The sequence below is a fragment of the Bufo gargarizans genome, chromosome 4 (genome assembly GCF_014858855.1).
Source record: "Bufo gargarizans isolate SCDJY-AF-19 chromosome 4, ASM1485885v1, whole genome shotgun sequence".
In the NCBI taxonomy this organism is placed as follows: Eukaryota; Metazoa; Chordata; class Amphibia; order Anura; family Bufonidae; genus Bufo; species Bufo gargarizans.
The window spans coordinates 65,226,496-65,252,647 of NC_058083.1; the positions used below are offsets into that span (position 1 = coordinate 65,226,496).

Sequence of the window (26,152 nt, forward strand, 5' to 3'; positions counted from 1 at the left end):
GCGGCTCACCTTACCACTGCTAGGTCTCTTATGACTAGATCGCTATCCGATAACACCTTGAGGATGTATAAGAAAGCTTGGGTGTCATTCTGTAACTTTAAGAGAACGCACCCGTCAGGTGGAGCAGGATATATATCTTATCTACTGGCATTTAGTGCATTTTGACACTCACACCTGAAACTGTCTTATAGTACTATTAAATCATATCTGGCTGGGATACAACATCATTTGTATTTAAAGCATCCCCATCTACCATCATTGTTTTCAGCGCATCCTATCAGAATGTTACTGAGGGGTATACAGAAAGGCTCTGCTGTCACCCGTCCTTCCCGGCAGCCATTTACGGGGAAGATGTTAAGGTCCTTATCTGATATGTTGCAAGGATATCCTTTTGGTGAATATACTAGCTTACTGATAAAGACAACCATGTATCTGGCTTTCTATGGTTTCCTCAGACCAGGCGAATTTACCTGCGCTTCAAGGTGTAAAAATTATCTGAGGAAGAGTCAGCTCTCTTGGGACGGGTCATGTTACATCCTTGCGCTAACCTCCACAAAGACGACACGGCCAGGAAAGCTGACTGAAGTTAAATACTTTCCTACTGGTAACAAATGGTGTCCTGTGAGAACCATTCTAGAGTGGTTACAGTTTATTAAGGAAACCCCGGGTGAGGCACCTCTGCTTCAGTTAGGTTCTGCTCCTTTGAGTTGCACAAACTTCCTCAAATTAATTCGTATTCTGTTGAGGAACATTGGTGTCGACCCCAGCTCGATTACTGGGCATTCCATGCGCATTGGGGCGGCCTCCGCCACATCTAAGCACAATGTCCTGGTACAAGAAGTTAGGCAGGTGGAAGTCGGCTTGTTATGCCCGATATATACCAAACCCGCAGGTTGAAATGTCTAGTGCCTTCAGTAATCTAGTTTTGTCATTGTAAATAAACATATAACATTAAGCTATGTTTGTCATTTTTGGCCCCTTTAGCCTACCCTCCGTACAGCAGTCTCAGCACACATCTACTGCTTTAGATGTAGGTAGGTAGGTCTCACACACATAGACGACCCGAATACAAATTCTCTAATCTCATACAACTTTTGTTGTCAACAGGATTTATGAAAAATGTGGTCTTTAAATAAATAAAAAAGTACATCTACCACATGTATGCGAGCCCACCACCCCAGATCTCAGCCAGGTGGAGGTGGGCAATCCTGAGCAGTAGTAACTGTGAACAAGAATGTTTCTCAAGTTCTTTCCTCTACGGAGAGTGGTGCTCAACCTGCGTCCCTCCAGCTGTCCCAAAATTACAACTCCCAGCATGCCATAATAGCTGTAGGGTGATCAGGCATACTGAGAGTTGTAATTTTTGAACAGCTGGAGGGACGCAGGTTGGGGATCCCTGCTCTATGGTAAGTGATGCTCGTTTTTTTTAGTCAGGACATCCCTGAGATCATTATCTGCCTGCAACATGTGCCAATGCTTCTGTAATATTTGGTGTGTCCTCTGGTTTTGTACATCATAGGTGGTTTTAGATGTTTGTATGTCAGATTTGTCTCATAATAGATCACAATGGTTAGTAGTTTTAGCTCTGGAAAAAGATTTATATAGTGTCTTTTTAGGATATCCTCTTTCACAGAATCTCTGAAATAAGAATTTACTTTCATGAAGGAAACTAAAATTATGAGAGCAATTTCTGTGAGCCCTGATGTATTTCCCTGTGGGTAGACCCCTTTTAAGTGATTGAGTGTGGTAGCTCTGCCAATGTAGAAGATTATTTGTAGAAGTGGACTTATGGTACACTTCAGTCATGATGTGGCCACCAGAGTCCACAGAAAAGGTCTAAAAATGTCAAAGTATGATCAGGGCCTTTTGATCACTTTTATGATTTCGACAAGCAACTTAATGACAATGACATTGGCATAAAGTTTACTTCTGAGGTACAGAAGCCTCATAGGCCTTCGTAGCTGCTGGGCCCCAAGACCTTTGAAAGACTTGGGGCTGCCATGGCAACCATCGGGTCCCCGTCATCACAACATGGGGATGCAATGGATCAGGAGAGGGGAGCACGAACCTCCCATATGCTGCGGTCAAGCTGACCGTGGCATATGAGGGGTTAATCTACCGGCATCGGCGTTTACACCAATGCTGGTGGATGCAGCAGGGGTCCAGCTGTCAGCAGCAGCTGGGCCCCTGATGCTGATCGCGGCACCGCATATGAGGCAAGAGAAGGACCACAGGACGAGAATGCTTGTCCTGGGGCACCAAGTACCAGCTGTTTAGGATGAGCATTCTCATCCTGGGTCCTTAACCTGTTAAATGTCAATTGTGCTCCACCAGTATTGCTCAGTGTCCTAAGGGTTAGATTCTGACTCACAAGGGGTTGTTCCTGGGCCTGAACCTAAGTGTCAAAAACATTTTTGTAATTCTGTTTCAATGTTAAAAACATCTAGGAGGGAGAAGAGCACAGACAATGTGTGCGGCTGTAAAAGCAGGTGACGGGCCCAAAATGCCAAAGGGGGCACTCACCGAATGTAGTTGTGCTGAGCGCACAGCAGCCTGGAGAACATGATACAAAGTGGCGTCCTGCTGCTGCACACGGCCTCTCCGAGGTGACGTACGCCGAAGCTAGATACAATATTACAGAGTAAAAGGAGAAGAAGAAGAAGAGGAACGAAGCGGCGCTGCAGGAACAAAATCCTGACTATCTTCTAAGAAGGCCTTTTATGGCCGTGGATTACGGTCATCTGCTTCTAAAAGTTTGCGGACACATGAAAAACCTAAATTATGTTCAGTGTTAGAGGACAATGCCTGACCATCCATAGTGACTAGGTAAGTGACCAGGTATAAGTCGCTGTTCGAGGTAAGTGTGTGAAGGTCATTAACAAGTTGACTGGAGTCCTGTAAGAAACTGGGTGACTGCGTCATGTACCTTCGTATAGATAGATGGATAGAAAGCTAGGGGCAGAGCTGGTGTTAGCCACAATAGGTCTACCCAGAGAATCTTATGAACCTTGGGGAGGTGATAAAAATAAGGGACAACGGGGAACGGACTCCACTTCTCATTTTCTCTCCAGCAAGGTCACAGAAGAGGAAGTCAGGAAAGACGTATCCCCACAGCTCTGCCAAGTAGTATTGGACATAAGCTTGTCATACCAGATCATATTACAATCCATGGGCGCTGGTCCAAGAACCACCACTGTAGAAAAAACTTCCATATAGACAGTACTCCAAGTGATTAAGAAAGCGGGGGGAACGCCTTCCAGGAGTAAGGTCCAATTCCCAACATAGGGATAATCCAAAGTAGTGTAGAAATGGAGACAGAACTCCCAAGTGCATACTTAGTGACTTTTCAATTCCAGATACAACATTTTAGCTTAAAGGGTTTCTCTGCTTTATTTATATTGATGACCTATCCTCAGGATAGGTGCCGGGAGAATTAGCTGGTTGAACAGTGAGCGCTGCCTTCTAGTGTTGATCGAGCACCAAAGTGCTCATGTGCTCGAGTAGAACACTTCCTGATGCTCGGGTGCTCTACAGAGCACCCGAGCACAATGGAAGTCAATGGGAGAACACGAGCATTAAACCAGGCATAAAATATGAGACTTTTGCAGTATAGGAATACTTACTAGTAAGTATTCCTATACAGCAGAAGTCTCATTTTATTTAATTTTTTTAGTAACTGGCCATGCAGCTCTATAGTGTAGTGGTTAAGATCCTTTGCTGTAGTGTAGTGTAATCTAAATACACTGACTCAAGCATCGCGCTCGAGCACACGCGATATTCAGCCGAACACCGCAATGTGCCGAGTATCGCGATGCTCGAGTCGAACTGGTATTCGGCCGAGCATGCTCGATCAACACTACTGCCTTCTCTTCATTGTTTACCTGCTCGCCATCGCAACCGCAGCGGTGATCAGTGTAATTACAGCTCAGCCGTCTCATTCACTTCTATAGGACCGGTCCATCCAATTCAAGTGTACAGAACGGACCGGTCACATAGAAGTGAATGAGACGGCTAAGCTGTAATTACACTGCCCACAGCTACTGTTGTGATGGCGAGTAGGTAAATAGTGAAGAGAAGGCAGCGATTGCACAGTGCATGGCCTACTCTTAAACCAGCTGATTCTCCCGGGACCTATCCTGATGATAGGTCATCAATATAAATAAAGCGGACAAAGCCTACATACACCAGACTAAATAAACATTTATATAAAAAGTAGTGACATCATCAAATGAGATTCTCCATTAACCCTAGTGACATCATGGAGGTCAAAACACTAGCCAATAGAAACACTGGCCCACATGAAGAATAATGTATACAGAGAAGCAGAAGCATCAGATATTACAACGTAAAGAGTCAGTGTGTCCAAGAGATGCTTAATAATCAGACATGACCCTGTCCCAGGGTGTACTGCAATGACGTCAATTCAGTGTAAATACGGAACCTGTGTTAAAATATCTTACTTGCCCTTATAAGATTTGCCATATTTCAAACTGTAATTTTGTTTCTTCTCTATGTAAATTCTTTAATGACATTCAAAACTTTATTTTCCTATAAAACATTTTTATTTTTCACATATAGAAAATCAAATCGGCTTTCATGTCTAGCAAGATCAGATTTTTAAAAAAAAACCTTTCCCACATTATGAACAGGAATACGGCTTCTCTCCTCTATGAATTCCCTCATGTTTATGAAGACGTGATTTATCTCTAAAACCTTTCCCACATTCTGAACAGGAATACGGCTTCTCTGCTCTGTGAATTCCCTCATGTTTATGAAGACCTGATTTATCTATAAAACCTTTCCCACATTCTGAACAGGAATATGGCTTCTCTCCTGTGTGAATTTTCTCATGTTTATGAAGACGTGATTTATCTCTAAAACATTTCCCACATTCTGAACAGGAAAACGGCTTCTCTCCTGTGTGAATTCTGTCATGTACAACCAGATCTGACTTTTTTGTAAAGCATTTACTACACTCTGAACATGAATATGGTTTCTCTCCTGTGTGACTTCTCTGATGAAGCTTGAGCTTGTCTTTAGTAATAAAACATTTCCCACATTTTGAACATGAATATGGTTTCTCTCCTGTGTGAATTCTTTCATGTATAATGAGATCTGACTTTTGTGTAAAGCTTTTCCCACATTCTGAACATGAATATGGCTTCTCTCCTGTGTGAATTCTCTCATGTACTACAAGTTTTGATTTATATAAAAAACATTTACCACATTCTGAACAGGAATACGGGTTCTCTCCTGTGTGAATTCTGTCATGTATAATGAGATCTGACTTTTTTCTAAAACATTTACCACATTCTGAACATGAATACGGCTTCTCTCCTGTGTGAATTCTCTCATGTAGAACAAGTTTTGATTTATATAAAAAACATTTCCCACATTCTGAACATGAATACGGCTTCTCTCCTGTATGACTTCTCTCATGTAGAACAAGTTTTGAGTTACATATAAAACATTTCCCACATGTTGAACAAGCATACAGCTTCTCTCCTATGTGCATTCTACTGTGGGTAAAAATACCTGAGTGTTGTGTAAACAGTTTTTTACATTCCCCATAATGAAATTTTTTACCCGCCTTCTTATCATTACTTGTGGTAACAATCTGTGATTGGTCAGGAGAAGGGTCCTCATGATCAGGAAGATTATATGATAGATCTGTACTGTGAAGTCCTGGATGGACATTACAGGTAATGAGATTTTCTTCTGAAGAGTGCCACCCGATATCTTCATCTTCTTCTTTATAATCTACTGATAACATTAAGTTGCCCTCAGAGATATTACTGGGATTTTCTGTTTGAATTAAAAAGAGACTTTGTGATTTTTATTTTCAAACCATAAAGTAGATACATTTACAACCTTTGTATTACACTGGAAACATGCATGCAGATTTTGAGCCAAAATCAGAAGTGGATCCAGTAGAAAAGAAAAATTTACAGTGAGGCTTAAAAGTTTGTGAAACTTTCAAAAATTTCAATATTTCTGCATGAATCTGATCTAAAACTACATCAGATTTTCACACAAGTCCTAAAAGTAGATAAAGAAAACCAAATCAAGGAATGAAGTCAACAATATTAGACCAAGCTGAGAAATGGATGAACATTCCTCGAAGCCGATGTGTGGGACTAATCAGCAATTGCCAGAAATGTTTTGTTGCAGTTACTGCTGCACACACAAATCACGCCTGATAGTGAAAGCAAAGGTTCACATACATTTCCGATCACAGACGTGATATTGGATCAATCTCCTCAATAAATAAATGACCGAGCTTAATATTCTTTATCTACTTTTAGGTCTTCTGATGGAGTTTTAGGTGAAATCCATGCAGTATATACAGTGGGATGCGAAAGTTTGGGCAACCTTGTTCATCGTCATGATTTTCCTGTATAAATCGTTGGTTGTTACGGTAAAAAATGTCAGTTAAATATATCATAAAGGAGACACACCTATTTAACTGACATTTTTTATCGTAACAACCAACGATTTATACAGGAAAATCATGACGTTGAACAAGGTTGCCCAAACTTTCGCATCCCACTGTATAGAAAGTTCTGCAGGCTTCACAAAGCATCAGTGTACATCCCTTATATTTCTTATTCCTTTCAAATCCCTTCCTGGTTTTGACTCAAAACCTGCCTGTGCGACTGCAGCCTTATAACTAGAGATGAGAGAAGTTTTCAAAAATTTGATTCAGATGCTTTACCACATTTTTCCCAAAAATTTGCTTTGTTCCGAATTAACTCATCACGAAGCGCGGGACAGTATCTGGGTGCACATCACTGTGCATTGCAGCAACATGCATAGCTAGTCCTTTCTGGTAGTGAAACAGTTACTGTGCGTCAGTATGTCAGGTCACACGCAGTATATGGATGAGCACATTGTCGGGCTTCACTATTAGGCTCAGTTCACCCTTCACTTATTTGGTCAGTTACTGGTCCAAAACACAGAACAGGTGCAGATCTTTTCATGATACCTTATCTGCGAGTAGCATTGGCTCCTGATTTTGGCTCACCATACAGTAACTGCTGGAATTAACTGCCCAAATAACTGAAGTGTGATCTCAGCCTTACAGGCCAATGTTTGCATCAGGTATAAAAAACCGTGCAGAGGCCCAAGATTCTACTATAGAGTGAAAGAGCGCACTCCTTTTACACCGTCATCAGCTGTTTCCACATAGATTGCTAGGTAACCTGTTAGCCACTGATTCTACTAAGTTGTAAAAGAGCGCTCTCATTTCACTGTTTGTGGGGTGTCCACATTGATTGATAGATAAGGTATTGTGTTACTCACTCATTCTACTATAGAGTGAAAGAGCTGTCTCATTTTACGCCGTCTTCAGCTGATTCCACATAGATTTCTACAGAACCTGTTCTGTTACACGCTGATACAAGTAGTGGCCCAATGACAGAGTTGAGAGGGTGTCAGCAGTAAGTTTGTGTTGACGTCACTGTTTATTTTTCCATTCTTCTGATCAGTCATAAGAACAACCCTCAAAAAATGGATCCTGTCTTCTGAGCATCTGCCTTCACACGGTCAGCATTTGGTTAGTAATTGATCAATATTGGTAAGGCAAAAACAGAAATGACAAGTGAAGGTAATATTCGAATGTCTTCTGCTTTTGGCTTTCAAATAATTATGAAATCCTGATTCAAAATAGGGACCATGTGATACAGGCCTTACAGCTTCTCCAAAGACAGGATTCGTTGTGTTTTTCATTTTTCAGGTTCTTTTGACGGATCAGGAGAACGGTAAAATAAACTGTAATGTCAACAAGGCCAAACAGGAACAATAGCGGTCCCGTCATAGAGTGGGGAGGGGGGCAACAGCAAGAGGAGTCAACATAGTGGCCCAGTCACAGAGTAGTGAGGTGGCCCGGCATGATGAGTCAAAACAGTGGCCCAGTGACAGAGTGGGGAGGTGGCAACAGCATGAGGAGTCAACACAGTGGCCCAGTCACAGAGTGGGGAGGGTGGCAACAGAATGAGGAGTCAATATAGTGGCCCAGTCAAAGAGTGCTGAGGGTGGCAACAGCAGTTGCAATAATAGCACAAGATGGTGGCAGTAGGAGAAGATGGCAGCAGATGTGTGGCATCAGCGGATGGCAGCATCAAAATAGTGGCCGAAACACGTGGCCAGAAGTAACAGGCCATTTTTCACAATGTTCCAGTGTGGCAGCACACGGTAGTCAGAACATTACTACTAGAATGTTCTAGTTTGACACATCAGTCATTGGAGAGTGAAAATCCTGGCTGATCCACTCCTGATTCATCTTCACAAAGGTCAGTCTTTCCATATTTTATGTTGAAAGGCGAGTTCTCTTTGGGGTAACTATGCCCCCGCTCTAAACACCCACTCTGATGCCACAATACTGGCTGGGCAGGACAGCTTGTCCAGGGCAAACTCAGTCAGTTTCGGCCACAAATCTAATTTGGCTGCCCAGTAGTCCAGGGGATCTTGGATGACAGGGTGCACTCAAAGCATGCCACCACCTGCTTATATCACCCTCACCAGTCTCATGGCCGCGTCCCTAACCGCTCACAAAACCTGCTCCCACACGACTCTTGTCGTCACTACTTGCACATCTACAGGTGGAAGCAGCGGACCTCTCCTCTACATCTTGGTTGGGCAGGAGCTGCTGACTGTCCTCAATAAGCTTGTCCTCACTGAAATACTTCTCAAGCAGAAGGAACAGAAAAAGAAAGAGGCAGTTTCAGGACAGGTGGGGGCACAGAGCTTGTTCCTGGGCCATGCTAACTAAGCATGATGTCAGAGGAACCCACCGACTCCTGGCTATGGGTGTTTGATGTCACTTGAGATGATGTTGAAGAGCAAGTCAACCATTCAAGGACAGCTGAGTTGCTGGTCAAAACTGCTGGATGACACTGGAAGCTCTGGCCTGTTGCTGCCACTGCTGCTACTACCAACCCTTCTTCTGTTCCTACCCGCCGGGTCAAGAAACATCTTTGCCACTGCCCGTTCTCTCAGAAGGGCCTGGCACCTAGGTGGCAAGGCAGAGTATGTAGTTAGAGGAAGTGAGGGGAGCGAGTCAGTGAAGTTCAGCAGTTGAGAGCAATGCAATCAGGTCAGCATAAGTTTAGTCTAAAGCCAAGGAAAGCTAACTCCAGAATTAGACACAAAATTCAGACACCTAAGCCAGACTGCAGAGTTAGACAAAACGAGTCGGCTAACCAAAGCAAAGGGTGGACCTGCTAAACCCAGAAGCCAAGTAAACTGACAAGTAACTACTCCTCTGAGTTGTGCGCAGACCAAGAGAGGAACAACAAAAACACAGAGTGTTGAGAAGTATAGGGAGGAACTAGTGGAGGCGAGAGTGTTACCTTAGCCTATGGACTCCATTAGCAACCTATGTGAGACAGGAGTTAGCCTGACCTCTACTCACACTCTACAGTGAAGTACATGCTGTATTTGGAGCCGCATTCCTCTATGGACAGTGTGGATATATTACTAGAAATTGTGAGTAAGCCAGGAAGGCAAGATTTATGTGTCATGGTGTGGTTCACTGTGACAGTTTTGGCCATGTAGGCTAGCTGCATGTCCTCTTGCGTACTAGCTGCAGTCTCCTCTGTATGCTGGTTGCTTGGGTCTGCATGCTGGCTGCAGTGTCTTGTGTGAACTATGCCCGTGAATGTGTGTACTCCCCGTGTCTGCATCTCTGTGCAGTTCCTGTCTCTGGTGCTTTGTAGGCTAGCTGCAGGCTCCCTTGCGTACTGGCTGCAGGCTGATACCTGTGTATGCTGGTTGCTTGGGACTGCATGCTGGCTGAGGTGTAGCGTGTGAACTCTGGCCTGTGTTTGTGGCTTCTTGTGTCTGCATATCTGTGGCTCCTGTCTCTGGTGCCGTGCAGGCTGGCTGTGGGTGTTCCCATGTATGATGGTTCTGCAATGCGTGCTGGCTATGGCCTTGTGTGTGAACAGGGTCTAAGTATAGATGTATTTGTTTGTATCACAGTGCTGTCCTGTCACTCCTTGTTGATGTGTAGGCGGCTGCCTGTAACCTCGTACCAGCCAGATATCCTGTGTATGCTGGTTGTTGTTCGGGCCTGCTGGCTGCAGCATTCTGTGTCTGGTGTGAACTGACACTTTTGATTGTGTTCTGTGCTTCTTGTTAATCCTGGTTCTGATGGGGTTAACATCCCCTGGTCCGTTCCTAGGTGTGGCTTATCAGGTGCCCTTGTTATGCAGCTATTTCTACCTCTGAGCTGTGGGGCTTGTGGTCAGTCTGTCTTCTGCCTTGCTGGGTGTAGCCCCTTGCTGCTGACCCAGGGGGTTTTGCCATCTGCCCTTCTTTGCGGTGTCGCCTGGCAAAGTGATGTTGTTGTTGCTTTGTCTGTTCTTCTGTATCTGTCCTGTTATGATGTTGTTATCCTTGTCCATGACTTGCCTGTTCTTCTGTTCCTGTTCTCTGTCTGGATCCACTCTGTCCCATGTCTATCCTAGCAGTGCTCTAACTGCATCTGATAGCCTGGCAGTGCTAAACTGCTTCTGGTCCTGACTGTTCTATGTCCAGCCTGGCAGTGCCTACTGCTTCTGATCTAGTTCGTTCCTTGTCTGTCCTGCAGTGCCTTACTACTTCTGTTCCTGTCCCATGTGTGTCCTGCCTTCGTCAGAGGGCCCCTGGGTTCTCCGGAGAGAGGATCTCTAGTCTGTGTGCAGCTCTGCCTGAGACCTCCATGCTTCTATTCCGCTTAGAGTCCAGGCATCTGATTCTGTGCTGGTTGTCGTTTGTCTTGTTGTCTGTTCCATGTCCTGTGTTTGCTCGGGTTCCAGTTCTGTTGTCTTTTCCGCTGGTTTCACCAGCCTGGTTCTCTGCAGGTAGGCACCAAGTGTACCAGGACCTTCCTGGAGGTGCGACCAGTGAGCCCTCAGCCGAGTTCATCCCCACCACCAGGGGCTCTGTGAAAAATGGGGCACACTGGCTCTACACCCTCTGGATTTTGCCTCTGGTCTGCCGGTGCACTTGGTTCTGTAGTAGGGCTACCACTATTGCCTAACCTTCATGTCTCTACTGTCATGTGCTTTTATTACATGAGTAATAAAGTATTCTGTTAGTCCCTGGTCTGAATATATCCACCTGTGTCCTCTTTGCAAGACGTTCTGGAGGTCTGCCTTTGGCCCCCAGCACTTGACAGTATGTACTGACAGCTGTGTGAAACAGAGAAGTTTACTGATGTATACTCCACACCTGGAAGATAGTCATCCAGAAGTTAAAATAGTCTGAGTGTGACCAGAGTCTATACCTGTCACGGATGTAGTAGGGGAGAACATCAAAAGACAACAAGAAGGAAGGGAAAAGACACTAGGCCTCATCGCTAGGGAAGGAAAAGGTTTACCACCTATAAAACCCTGTTCCTGGCCCTAACTTCTATCAGTATGGGCACCTCTCGATGGTAGAGATGCCCATACACAGGAACCTAGAAAACCCTGGTGGCCCTCGGATGCCCTAATGGTAATGACAGGGCAGAGACTACCTGCTCCTTCCCTGGTGAAGGAACCAGCGTCTCACTGAGGCCTAGTAAACAACAAAGGTGGGGGGAATACAAAATACAACAAACGGAACACTTAACTTCTGAGGCTGATGGATGATGGATGAACAGGACTTCAACTAGAACCACACTCCAGCTCTTCCAAAAACCAAATGAAGCTATCCAGAGCAAGGAGTGATGGGTAAAGTCAGACTAAATAGGGGGAGGTAAAGGTCACATGATCCACAACTAAACAGGAGGTGTGGACATACAAGCAACACACAGACAAAGTGAAACCAAAACCAAAAGAGGCTATCAGATCACTAATGTGCAGATAATCTTTCAGACCTTCTAAAACCTGTCACCGGTGTGACAGTACCCCCACTTCTCCGTGTGACCTCCGGGCACCCAGGACCGACCTTATCAGGATGAGCTCTGTGGAATGCTCTCACCAGACGACTAGCATTAACATCAGTCGCTGGAACCCACATCCTCTCTTTCAGGTCCGTACCCTCTCCAATGAACGAGATACTGGAGGGATCTCCGGAGAACTCGGGAGTCCACAATCCTGCTGATCTGAAATTCTAAATTGCCGTCCACCATGACAGGAGCTGGAGGCAATGAGGACGGCTCAACAGGTTCAACACATTTCTTTTACAACGATTTATGAAAAACGTTTTCAATGCCTGAGGAGTTCAAGATGGAAGGCTACAGGGTTAACAATGGCAGTGATCTTATATGGACCAATAAATCTTGGTTCCAACTTCCAAGAAGGTACCTTAAGTTTAGTGTTTCTTGACAGCCACACAGAATCACCCACTCTCAGGTCCAGACCACTCATATGTTTCCTGTCAGCCGCACGCTTATACCTGTTGCCCATCTTTTCCAGGTTATTTTGGATTTTCCGCTAAGTAGAAGACAAAGAAGAAGAAAATCGTTCCTCCTCAGGAATGCCAGAATTATTAGCACCAGAAAATGTACCAAACTGTGGATGGAACCCATATGCCCCAAAAAACGGCGACTTATCAGTGGATTCCTGTCTACGGTTATTTATAGCAAACTCAGCTAACAACAAAAATAAAGACCAATCTTCCTGATTCTCTGAAACAAAACATTTCAAGTAAGTCTCCAGATTCTGATTAGTGCGCTCCGTCTGTCCGTTCGACTGAGGATGAAAAGCAGAAGAGAAGGACAATTGTACACCCAGACGAGTACAGAACGCTCTCCAGAATCTGGAAACAAACTGAGTCCCTCTATCGGACACCATATCAGAAGTAATGCCATGTAGTTTCACGATGTTGTCGACAAACACCTGTGCAAGAGTTTTAGCATTGGGTAGACTAGGTAATGCAATAAAGTGTGCCATTTTACTAAAACGATCGACAACCACCAGAATCACGGTCTTTCCCAAAGAATTTGGTAAAATCTGTGATAAAATCCATGGACAAATGGGTCCAAGGTCTGGACGGGATGGGCAATGGAAGCAGAGATCTGGAAGGCCGAGTATGTGTCACCTTAGCACGTGCACAGGTACCACAGGCTGACACATAGTCCTCAATACACTTACGCAACCCCGGCCACCAGAATCTGCAAGAGATGAGATCGACAGTCGATCTACTCCCAGGGTTCCCAGCAAGCACCGTACAGTGATGTTCCTCGAACACCTTGTGACGTAATTCGGAGCGAACAAACAACTTCCCCTAAAGACAAGAGTCCGGAGCATCCTCCTGTGCCTCCAACACTCTGGCCTCGAGATCAGGATAAAGAGCGGATATAACCACCCCTTAAGATAAAATAGGACTAGGGTCATTAGACTCACCCCCACAGGAAAGCTATGTGACAAAGCATCCGCCTTGACGTTCTTAACCCCAGGGCGGTAAGTGACGATGAAGTTAAATCTGGTGAAAAACAATGACCATCTGGCCTGCCTCGGGTTCAGTCGCTTAGCCAAATCCAAGTAGGCCAGATTCTTTTGATCCGAAATTACCGTAATAGGATGAATTGCTCCTTCCAACCAATGCCGCCATTCCTCGAACGCCAACTTAATGGCCAGCAATTCCCTATTCCCCACATCATAATTCTTTTCAGCAGTCGAGAGTTTTTTAGAATAAAATGCATATGGGTGCCATTTACTGGGTGATGGACCTATGACAATATTGCTCCTACCCCTACCTCAGGCGCGTCAACCTCAACAATAAATGGCTGAGACACGTCCGGTTGCACCAGAATAGGGGCAACCGCAAAACATTCTTTCATAGCAGAAAAGGCTTGTAATGCCGCATCAGACCAGATAGAAATATCAGCACCCTTCCTAGTCATGTCTGTTAATGGTTTAACCACCGATGAATAGTTCAAGATAAATTTACGGTATTAGTTGGTAAACCCCAAAAACCGCATAAGCGCTTTCAGATTTGCGGGTCGATCCCAGTCCAACACGGCACGGACCTTCTCGGGATCCATACGAAAACCTGAGGATGAGAGCAGGTAACCGAGAAATTGCACTTCCTGTACAGCAAATACACACTTTTCCATCTTAGCATACAACCTTTTCTCTCTTAGGATCTGTAACACCTGTCTCACATGATCCTGTTGAGTCTCCATATTAGGTGAATAAATTAGTATGTCATCAAGGTATACAACGACAAACCTCCCCACCAGATAATGAAAGATGTCATTGACAAAGTGTTGATAAACCGCAGGAGCATTGGTTAACCCAAAGGGCATGACCAAGTTTTCAAAATGCCCCTTAGGGGTATTAAATGCGGTCTTCCACTCATCCCCCTCCTTGATCCTTACCAGATTATATGCCCACCTCAGATCCAATTTAGAGAACACCTTGGCACCAACAATATGACTAAACAAATCCGGAATCAAAGGAAGGGGGCAAGGATCACAGACGGTAATACAATTTAGCTTACAGGAGTCCAGACATGGTCTCAGGGTACCATCCTTTTTCTTTACAAAGAAAAATCCAGCAGCCACTGGGGACTTGAATGGTCTAATATGTCCCTTTGCCAAACTCTCGGTGATATACTCTCGCATAGCCTTTCTTTCGGGTTCCGAAAGATTATACAACTGAGATTTGGGCAATTTAGCTCCGGGAATAAGATTGATGGGACAGTCATACTCCCGGTGCGGAGGCAACTCCTGATTACCACTCTCAGAAAACACATCAGAAAATTCAGAAATGAACGAGGGAACAGTTTAAGTGATAACCATAGAGAATGATGCATTAAGACAGTTGTCCATGCAAAAATCACTCCACTCGAGAATCTGTCTCGTTTGCCAATCGATGTTAGGGTTATGTTTGCTTAACCATGGTAAGCCCATTACCAACGGAGCAGGCAGACCCTCCAACACATAACAGGAGATAGATTCCTGATGCAAATCACCCACTCTTAAATGAATGTCATTCACTACCTGCGACAGGCATTTTTGGGCAAGAGGTACTGAGTCAATTGCAAAGACAGAAATACTATTCTCTAATGCATTAGTAGTCAACCCGTGAATGCGTACAAACTGTCCATCAATAAAATTAACTCCTGCCCCACTGTCGATAAATGCTTTGATTTTCAGTTTTGGACTCTAGCGCCACCTCGGCCGACAGGATAAAACGGGTACTACCAGTAAAAGACAAAAGTAGGTTTTCTTGCTCCCCACCCACACTACTAATAGTAATTTGGGGATTAAACTTTTTTTTCTTTTTGTTTACACCTTGATGCTGCAAGTACGGACAAATATTCACAAAATGTCCCTTCTTGCCACAACAAAAGCAGACTCCTTTCACATGACCCAAGCTTTTGCCAGTAGTTACAGGAGTAGCTTCTCCTAACTGCATAGGCTCATCACAAGGCACAACCACCCGTGTCTCTCCACCATGTGTCAAAGGAAGCAGTACCCTTATTGGACAGTACGTCCTGAAGGTGAGGACCCCTAGGTCTTTCCCTCAGGCATCTATCAACACGTACAGCAAAGGACATAGCTGCTTCCAATGACTCAGGATTTTCATGAAAAGCCAATGCATCCTGCAGTCTCTCAGAGAGACCCTGGCAGAATTGGCTACGGAGAGCAGAATCGTTCCACTCTGTATCTGTAGCCCATCTCCTAAATTCAGAGCAATAGGTCTCCGCAGAACGTTCTCCCTGCCGCAAACCCCGTAACTTGGTCTCTGCCTGAGAGATCCGATCCGGGTAATCATAGACAAGGCTTTAAAGAATTCATCTACCAACCGGAGGGACGGTGATCCGGTCGGCAGAGAAAAAGCCCAAGACTGGGCGTCCTCTTTAAGCAATGAAATAATCATACCCACACGTTGACACTCATCACCAGAAGAGTAAAGACGCAGCCTAAAGTATAATTTACATGACTGCCTGAACAGGATGAAATTGTCACTACCACCGGAAAACCTGTCTGGGAGAGCTACCTTCGGTTCAGGGCAAGACTGGAACCCACCACCGGAACCAGCAGCCTGTGGACTCTGAATCTGAAAAACCATCACACGGAGGTCTGCTACTTCCAAAGTCAGATTCTGTAGCTGTTCGACCAGTGCAGTCATAGCATCCATAGCTGCACAGATCAGAACAAAAAATGGCGGTATTGGCTCTGGATAATTTCACAGATGTAGTAGGGGAGAACACCAAAAGACAACAAGAAGGAAGGGAAAAGACACTAGGCCTCACCGCTAGGGAAGGAAAAGGGTCACCACTTATAAAACCCTGTTCCTGGCCCTAACTCCTATCCGTATGGGAACCTCTCGATGGTAGAGATGCCAATACACAGGAACCTAGAAAACCCTGGTGGCCCTCGGATGCCCTAATGGTAATGACAGGGCAGAGACTACCTGCTCCTTCCCTGGTGAAGAAACCAGCGTCTCGCTGAGGCCTAGTAAACAACAAAGGCGAGGGGGAATACAAAATACAACAAGCGGAACACTTAACTTCTGAGGGTGATGGATGAACAGGACTTCAACTAGAACCACACTCCAGCTCTTCCAAAAACCAAATGAAGCTATCCAGAGCAAGGAGTGATGGGTAAAGTCAGACTAAATAGGGGGAGGTAAAGGTCACATGATCCACACCTGAACAGGAGGTGTGGAGATACAAGCAACACACAGATAAAGTGAAACCAAAACCAAAAGAGGCTATCAGACCACTAATGTGCAGATAATCTTTCAGACCTTTGAAAACTCATCACCGGTGTGACAATACCGCACCAAGAGCCGGTTACTAGGATTACAGATACAACAGTCTGAGTGTAACCACAGTCTATACTGCACCAAGAGCCTATTACTAGGATTACAGATACAACAGCCTGAGTGTGACCAGAATCTATACCGCACCAAGAGCCTGTTACTAGGATTACCGATACAACAACCTAAATATGACCAGAATCTATACCGCACCAAGAGCCTGTTACTAGGATTACAGATACAACATCCTCAGTGTGACCAGAATTTATACCGCACCAAGAGCCTGTTACTAGGATTACAGATACAACAACCAGAGTGTGACATATTGTGGAGCCTTTGCAGCTAGAACACTCCGGGCCATACATCTACTGCTCCAGACACATGTCCGCTCTGACAGGACCACAAACTGGAGGAGGAGATAGAAGAGCCCGGAGATCCCACCTTCTCCTCCAGTCACACACAGCACCTTGTGTCTTCTCTGCTTGTGGAGTGACTAGAGGATCCCAGACATGAAGGGAGGAGAACTACTGGAAAGTGACTATGGAATAAGGATGTGTTCACACCACGTCTGAGCCTTCCATCAGAGGTAGATATCAGGAGGGTTTCCTAACGTAGATCTCTGATAGAAGGAGGTGATATCTTCCCTGTACAGTCCTATCATTCTATATAGTCACACAGGGGCAGACGTCACCCATAAGCCCCATGTATACGGCACGACGCAGGTTTTCCTGCAGGATCCTCTGTATAGAATAATGTCATCTACTGTACCGGCCGATGGAGGCCAAGAGGACACTATATCTGTCAGGGGCATGTCACCTCGTCTCTTCTTACCTGGTGAAGTCAGAGGCTGGGGAGCTTCCATCATGGTGTCCTCGTACAGGTCCTGGTGTCCTTCTACATACTCCCACTCCTCCATGGAGAAATAGACCGCCACATCCTGACACCTTATAGGAACCTGACAACACAATGACACCGTTATCACCCAGACCCCTCCAGTGCTGTTACTGTTGAATTTCCCAGCATTCCCAGCAGTGTCACCTCTCCAGTCAGCAGCTCAATCATCTTGTGGGTGAGCTCTAGGATCTTCTGCTCATGTATTAGGGGGGAAGGCTCTGTGATGGGGGTCCTGCTCCACCCTTCTGATTCATAGATAATGGGAGTCCCTCCCAATGTCTTCTTCACTATGGTGTAATCCTGTGGATATAGAGAGACACTTAGGGAAAGAAATTCCTTCCTGACTCCAGATCTACACTCAGAATCCCTCCCTGGATTATGGCCCCATCTCCAGTAATCTAGTCACTAGAAGCTGGAATATTATTACCCTCCAGACCTCCAGGCCCCTTCTGGACTCTTCTAGAGAATCCCCCATGACACCTTCCTCTGGCAGAGAGCTCCATAGTCTCACTGCTCTTACAGTAAAGAATCCTCTTCTATGTTGGTGGAGAAACCTTCTTTCCTCTAGACGTAGTGGAGGCCTCCTTGTTATAGTCCAGTATCATCTAGATGTCAGACTAGTGGTAGAAATCCTCCCTCCAGGCCACACTCCGGCCATCTCCTCCTCTGCTTCCTCTCCTCCTGGGTACAACGTGCCTACTTACCCTCTCATGGCTCCTACAACATGACTATTGGTCCCCATGATCCATCACTGACCATACTAGAGGCTGATCTTCATGTTCTCCATCACTTGGAAGGTCTGGAGGCCGTTCTCCAGGACCCTGGACTCTTACTATCACTTCCTATGATGGATTCTCCTTCCCAATGTCTGACTTGTTACAGAATACAATAAAGAGGAGAGAAATCTAGAAAAGTTTACCTCTCCGCTGAGCAGGGAGATGATCTCCAAGGTGAAGTCTAATATTCTTCTGCTGATCTCCTTCCTGTCCATCCTTGGTGGTCATTCAGGAGAAGAGGAGAGAACTGGAGGAGCTGGAGGCTTCTAGTACTGCAGGCGCGTTTATGAGGAGAGGCTGGAAATCCTCCAGGGACAAGAGCATTAGTGAGATCCAGAACCGCACTTACTGCTCCTGGAGAGACCCCGCTTCTCAGAGCCCCCAGCACCGGGGATAAAGGGGGATTCTGGAGAAATGGCTGATACCAGAGAGAAGAAGAGGCTCCAGACACCACAGCAGTGACTACCGACCAGGACCTGCTCTGTATCTGCTGCACTGCAAGAGCTGAAGGACCTGGGATGACGTCACTGTCATGTGATCAGGAGGGGGTGGAGCTCAGCGATAGAGAGTATAAGTGGTGGTGAAAGACCTGTGATGATGTCACCATCATGTGATCAGTGCAAAGGGCAGAGCTCAGCAGTGGAGTGTAGGAGGGTTGCCTCTATGTATGTGGTGGTGGAACCTCATCCTTGCTTTACGTTTCTGTCCAGTTTCTCCCCGAACAGGACGTTTAGTGCAAAGAATCAGGTCCAGAACATTGGATGTATAACACGTGAATGTCCCGGGATCTTATAGTCCTCTGTGTGTTGGGAATCCGGATCTTGTCTGTCATCATTACAAATGTCCTAAAGGTCCTGTTGGGGTCTCTGTGTGGGAGAAACAGGACAGAATCTTAACCCCTTAGTGACCGGCCTGTTTTGGGCCTTAGGCCTCTTTCACGGATTGTGTCAGGATCTGTTCAGGGAAAGGCCGATGGTATTGCCGGTTTTTCAGTAAGTCCAATCAGAACACCGGCATTTTCCCTAAACACGTTCACAGCTCGCATCACATCCGGACGGAAGAGGCCTTAATGAGCAAGCGTCTTGTGATTTTTTTTATCGCTGCCTTCCAAGAGCTTTAACTTATTTTTCTGTTGATATAACCATAGGAGGGCTTTTTTTTTTTTTTGGGGACAAGTTGTAGTTTTTAATGGCGCCATTTTGGGATCTACATACTTTACTGATTAGCTTTTATTAACTCTTTCTGGAAGTGTGAGATTGAAAAATAATGCATTTTTACATAATACATTTTACAGGCTTATTATCTGGGTCCGGGAGTGTTTTTAAAGTTTTACTACTTTTGCACAATAAAAACCTTTTTCTTTTTTTTTAAGAAGAAAAAGGTTTTTGCATTGTCGCCTCCCAAGACTCATAACTTTTTTATTTTTCTTTCTATGCAGCTTTATTTTTGCAGGAAGCCTCATAGTTTTCATTTGTATCATTCTGGGGTGCATAACACTTTTTATTCTGTTTTATTCTTTGCAAATAAGCAAAAAAAATATTTTTTTAAGGAGTTCACTGTACAAGATAAATTACATGATTATTGCGTAGTGCAGGTCATTGTGGAGACAATGATACCAAATATTTGGAGGGAATTCCATTCTTTGCAATTTTTACTTTGAAAAGCTTTTTTTTCCATGAGAAAAAGGTGTATTTTTAACTTGGAATTTTTTTTAACCTTTTGAAGACCAAGCCATTTTTCTCCTTCATGACCAGGCTTAATTTTGCTAATCTGACATGTGTCACTTTATGTGCTAATAACTTTGAAATACTTTTATTTATCCAAGCCATTCTGAGACTGTTTTCTCTTGGCATCTCGTACTTGATGTTAGGGGTAAATTTGGGTTAATAAGTTTTACCTTTTATATTATAAAAAATCCAAAATTTATAGAAAATTTTGAAACAATTTTTTTTTCTAAATTTGAATTTGCATGCATTAAAGTCAGATAGTGATACCTTATTAGATAGTTTTTACTTAAGATTCCTCATATGTTTACTTTGTGTTGGAATCATTTTGAAAATCACATTTTATTTTTTTAGGACGTTAGAAGGCGGCTTAGAATTTAAGAAGCAATTTTTTAACTTTTCTATAAAATTTTCAAAACCAACTTTTTCATGGATCAATTCAGTTCTGAAGTCACTTTGAGGTCCTTACATAATAGAAACACCTTACAAATGACCCCAGTTTAGAAACTACACCTCTCAAATTACTTAAAACTGGTTTTACAAACTATGTTAACCCTTTAGGTGTCCCACAAAATGGAGGTAAAATTTTCAATTTTCAGTTTTTGTGCACATTTTTTATTTTATTCCAATTTCTTTCTATAACATAGCAAGGGTTAACAGCAAAATGAAACCTAATATTTATTACCCTAATTCTGCAGTTTACAGAAACACCCCATTTATGTTCATAAACAGCTCTATGGGTGCATGGCAGGGCACAGAAGGAAAGGAGCAGATTTGCTGGAATAGCTTTTGAGTGTCGTGTCATATTTGAAGGCACACTAGGGCACCGCTACAGTAGAAACCGTCCATTTTGGAAACTACACCCTCAAATAACTCATTGAGGAGTTTACTGACCACTTTTACCTCAGAGGCATTTGATAATATTTAGAAACACATATTTTTACAAAAAAATTGCCAAAAAGCCCAAATTTTTCACTTTAACAAGGGTTAACAGGAGAAAATTCACCCCATAATTTGCTACCCATTTTCTCCTGAATACGACAACACCCCATATGTGGTCATAAAGTGCTGTTTGGGCAGACGGCAGAAGCAGGTGTATCGCACCCCTCAATAAGTATTTTGTGGAAGCAGGTGTATCACAGGCCTCAATCAATATTTTGTGGAAGCAGGTATATAGAACCCCTTAATCAATATTTTGTGGAAGGAGGTATATCGCACCCCTCAAGCAGTTCGCCGAATATGCGAACATATGGCGCATGCGAACATCGCCATATGTTCGCATATTCGGCAAATCGCGTACGAGCAAAGTTCGCCACAAAACGACCACCGGGTGAACAGCTAGGCAATCTCCACCCTTCTGCTTCCCCCCTCTTGTACCTACCTGCTGCTTCCTGATGTGATTTCCTCACCTGGCCTCATTGGTGGTGCACCCCTGCATCCATCTAAGCAGTGGTTTCATAGTACTCATCCCTCTTCTGCCTCTAAAGGGGTTGCCATAGCTTTCCACCATATTGTACCTTTTGCCCTTATAGAGCAGCTTTCGGATGCTGAGGGAAGAATTCTACTGTTCAAAAGGAGAAATTGCTTCTCAAATGTTTACCTTCGATAATCTTTATGCCGCTGCTACAGGCATTGGACACTATGAAGCTTTTTGCAGAGGGGTCTGTAATAGTGGGAACTGATCGTAACTTGGTCATCAATCCTAGGGTAGATTCCTCTACCACAAAATCACACATATCTTAGAAACATACAGTTGCAAGAAAAAGTATGTGAACCCTTTGGAATGATATGGATTTCTGCACAAATTGGTCATAGAATTTGATCAGATCTTCATCTAAGTCACAACAATAGACAATCACAGTCTGCTTAAACTAATAACACACAGAATTAAATGTTACCATGTTTTTATTGAACACACCATGTAAACATTCACAGTGCAGGTGGAAAAAGTATGTGAACCCTTGGATTTAATAACTGGTTGAACCTCCTTTGGCAGCAATAACTTCAACCAAACGTTTCCTGTAGTTGCAGATCAGACGTGCACAACGGTCAGGAGTAATTCTTGACCATTCCTCTTTAGAGAACTGTTTCAGTTCAGCAATATTCTTGGGATGTCTGGTGTGAATCGCTTTCTTGAGGTCATGCCACAGCATCTCCATCGGGTTGAGGTCAGGACTCTGACTGGGCCACTCCAGAAGGCGGATTTCTTCTGTTTAGGCCATTCTGTTGTTGATTTACTTCTATGCTTTGGGTCGTTGTCCTGTTGCAACACCCATCTTCTGTTGAGCTTCAGCTGGTGTACAGATGGCCTTAGGTTCTCCTGCAAAATGTATTGATAAACTTGGAAATTCATTTTTCCTTCGATGATAGCAATCCGTCCAGGCCCTGACGCAGCAAAGCAGCCCCAAACCATGATGCCCCCACCCCCATACCTCACAGTTGGGATGAGGTTTTGAGGTTGGTGTGCTGTGCCTCTTTTTGTCCACACATAGTGTTGTGTGTTTCTTCCAAACAACTCAACTTTGGTTCCATCTATCCACAGAATATTTTGCCAGTACTGCTGTGGAACATCCAGGTGCTCTTGTGCAAACTGTAAACGTGCAGCAATGTTTTTTTTGGATAGCAGTGGCTTCCTCTGTGGTATCCCCCATAAAATCCATTCTTGTTTAGTGTTTTACGTATCGCAGATTCGCTAACAGGGATGTTAGCATATGCCAGAGACTTTTGTAAGTCTTTAGCTGACACTCTAGGATTCTTCTTCACCTCATTGAGCAGTCTGCGCTGTGCTCTTGCAGTCATCTTTACAGGACGGCCACTCCTAGGGAGAGTAGCAGCAATGCTGAACTTTCTCCATTTATAGACAATTTGTCTTACCGTGGACTGATGAACAGTAAGGCTTTTAGAGATACTTTTATAACTCTTCCCAGCTTTATGCAAGTCAGCAATTCTTAATCGTAGGTCTTCTGAGAGCTCTTTTGTGTGAGGCATCATTCACATCAGGCAATGCTTCTTGTGAAAAGCAAACCCAGAACTGGTGTATGTCTTTTATAGGGCAGAGCAGCTGTAACCAACACCTCCAATCTCATCTCATTGATTGGACTCCAGTTGACTGACACCTCACTCCAATTAGCTCTTGGAGATGTCATTAGTATAGGGGTTCATATACTTTTTCCACCTGCACTGTGAATGTTTACATGGTGTGTTCAATAAAAACATTGTACGATTTAATTCTTTGTGTGTTATTAGTTTAAGCAGACTGTGATTGTCTATTGTTGTGACTTAGATGAAGATCAGATCACATTTTATGACCAATTTGTGCAGAAATCCATATCATTCCAAAGGGTTCACATACTTTTTCTTGCAACTGTATAAGCAAAATACATAAGAAATTTCAGGAACTCCACTTGATGGATATTTGGAGACACCTTAACCCTACTGTTAGGGATTTCTCTTTTTATTCCACTACCCACCACTCTTTCCAAGGCTTAGACTATATTTTTTGACGTCTGCCTCTCTCCTACCTCTTTTTAGCACTGCTAAGATAGGAAGTATTACCATTTTTGACCATGCTCCCTGTATGGCTGTCTGTCACGGATGAAGTTGGCAGATAGCTGGAACATATAAATAAACGAGCGACTGGCTTGATCCCAAACTAAGGAGCTTATAGGTTAGCCCTATAAAACCCTAAGGGTTCTCCCTGACTGCTATGCACATGCAAGGGTCTGTATGGTAGACGATTGCATGCCCGCGTACCTAATACTGTGTGACACCTGAAAACCCTATAATAGTGAGGGGACATGACCACCGGCTCCCTGCACTTAATACGGACGGAGTCAGGGTCACCTAGAATCAAGCCAGCAAGGAAACACAATAAAGTAAATGACTTATCTGAACAAACAGCAGAAGCAGCCTTCAGCAGTGAACACCTCATCCAGGAAGTAGTATAAACCGCAAAGTGAGGCAGTATGGGAGGGATTATAAAGGAAGACGATTAGTCTAAATAAGTGACACCTGACAGAAGGAAAGGAGATGAGAAAGTGAAACCAAAGAAACCAAAACAAAGAACATCATACAAATGGTAGAGAAGAACGTCTGCCAGATCTTCTCACAGAACTGGCGGTGACACTGTCCTTACTCTGGCCTCTGCCTAAATGAGACTGGAACTGGCAACTAAATGAACAGCTTTGACAACATTGTGAGCAGATTAAATCTCACTTAACATCCTACTTCACACTCAGTTTGCTAGCTCACAGTAAGTACCCAATTATATGGGAGGCCCATAAGGCAAACATTAGTGGTCTCTTCATATCTTTGAGCATTACGGTTAAAAATGATCAGCAGAAAGCCATTGACTCTCTTCTTTCTCAAATTGCCACTTTAGAGAGATTGCATAAACAATCAGCGAGTGGGGCCAGTCATCAAGACCTCATTGACCTTAGACTACAACTTCACAGGCTTCTTTCCACAGCGAGCTGCAAAACAGATGCTGTATTTTTAACAAAGGAGGTAAAATGAAAACAAAACACGTTACTTACATCTCTATGGTCAGGGGTAGCTCTGTGCATACCGGAACTCCTGCAATCGTTAAAGCTTTCCAGGAGTTCCATGCGGCATTATATAACCTTAATCAGAATGACGGCCCAGAGATGTTACACCTTAGACAGGCAAACGCATTTTATCTGACCTATGACCCAGGATGAGGTGAGGTGGATCGTTCAAATTTTGCTCCAGGGAAAAATTCAGGATCAGATGTGCAGTGGCTGGGTTTTGTCTAGGTGTCACCACGTGTTGCTGCTCTCAGGAAGGGATAGTATGGAGTGGTGCACCCCAATGGGTAATAAGTCCAGAGAGTCAGGGTCTGCAGTAACCAGTGAGCTTCTTTACTGGACGAATTCAGGTGCAAAATAATACACGCGAGGCGTAGGGTTGGCTTCTCCAGTCTCCTGACTGGCAGAAGAAGGGTTTGTTGCTGAGGAAAGGCCTGAGCTAGCTGTCCCTCTTTCTCTTCAGAAGGCTGGTACCCTTGTCCAAGGCTGGTGATCCAGAGTCTTTGGCAGAGTATACCCGTCTCAGTGTCTTCTGGTCACTCATGCAGACTGGCAGAGTCTCCCCTCCAATCACTGGTCCCTAACTGCAGCACACTAGGGGCTCTGACTGCTCTTCTTATATATAGTTTTTGCTAGACTAGAACCTTCTAGTGGGTGAGTGGAGAAACTCAGCACAAACAGATACAATGTTTCAGCTCCCGTCTGGTATAGACTTACATTAGAGATTCAATGATACTCAATGGTAATGACACAGCCAAAAAGAGAAATAGAGGACCGGCATTCCCAAGTTGCTAATAGAAAAAGGTTTTATTGGTCACTATTCAAACATCAGTGACGTGTTTCGGCATGTATAATGCCTTTGTCAAACTGTGAATAAGTAGCACTAACATACAAAATGAGATACTCGTTTAAATAGCCCGCCCTAGATCACTTGGTTCTGATGTCACGTTGTCCTAGCAACCATGTACGCTTCAGAAGAACTCACGGGGCGGGTTATGCAAATGACGATCAGCTGTTGTCAATTGTAAGTTTTCTTGTTTGCCGCACTTCAAATGCACTATAAGAACATAATTAAAAAAGGACATAATAAACATCTATGCACATTTCACAAGAAACTATTGTAAGCATATTCTCTATTAAGTCCTTTGTGCTCCAAGGTCTCCAGACGATGGATCCAATATGCTTCTCTTTTCATCAACATTTCCATCCTATTTCTTCCTCGCCGGGGCAACGGTACTTCTTCTATAATCTGAAATCGTAGTTGTGCGATATTGTGTTTATGTGCATGAAAATGATGGGGAATCTGCAAAAGTGTATTGCCTTTTCGTATTGTGGATTTATGTTTGCTGAAACGATCTTTCATGCGCATTGTTGTTTCCCCTACGTAAGCAAGACCGCAGGGGCACTTGAGGATGTAAATAATAAACTTGCCATCACATGTGAAGTGGCCACGTATTGGTATCTGCTCACCTGTATGTGGATCAGACATGTACGAACCCTACGCTAGAGCAATGTATACAATTAAGGCA

At 44.1% G+C, this 26,152-nt stretch overlaps 1 protein-coding gene across 1 annotated transcript in view; it reads right to left on the reverse strand.

Moving 5' to 3' along the window:
• Positions 1 to 4,612: 4,612 nt before the first annotated feature.
• Positions 4,613 to 26,152, reverse strand: part of LOC122933908 (zinc finger protein 260-like) — a 38,524-nt gene continuing 16,984 nt past the window's right edge. Inside the window, exon 5 of the mRNA XM_044289015.1 lies at positions 4,613 to 5,480. Coding sequence (XP_044144950.1) covers positions 4,640 to 5,480 — 841 coding nt within the window. The 3' untranslated portion in view covers positions 4,613 to 4,639. The remainder of the gene's footprint in view (positions 5,481 to 26,152) is intronic.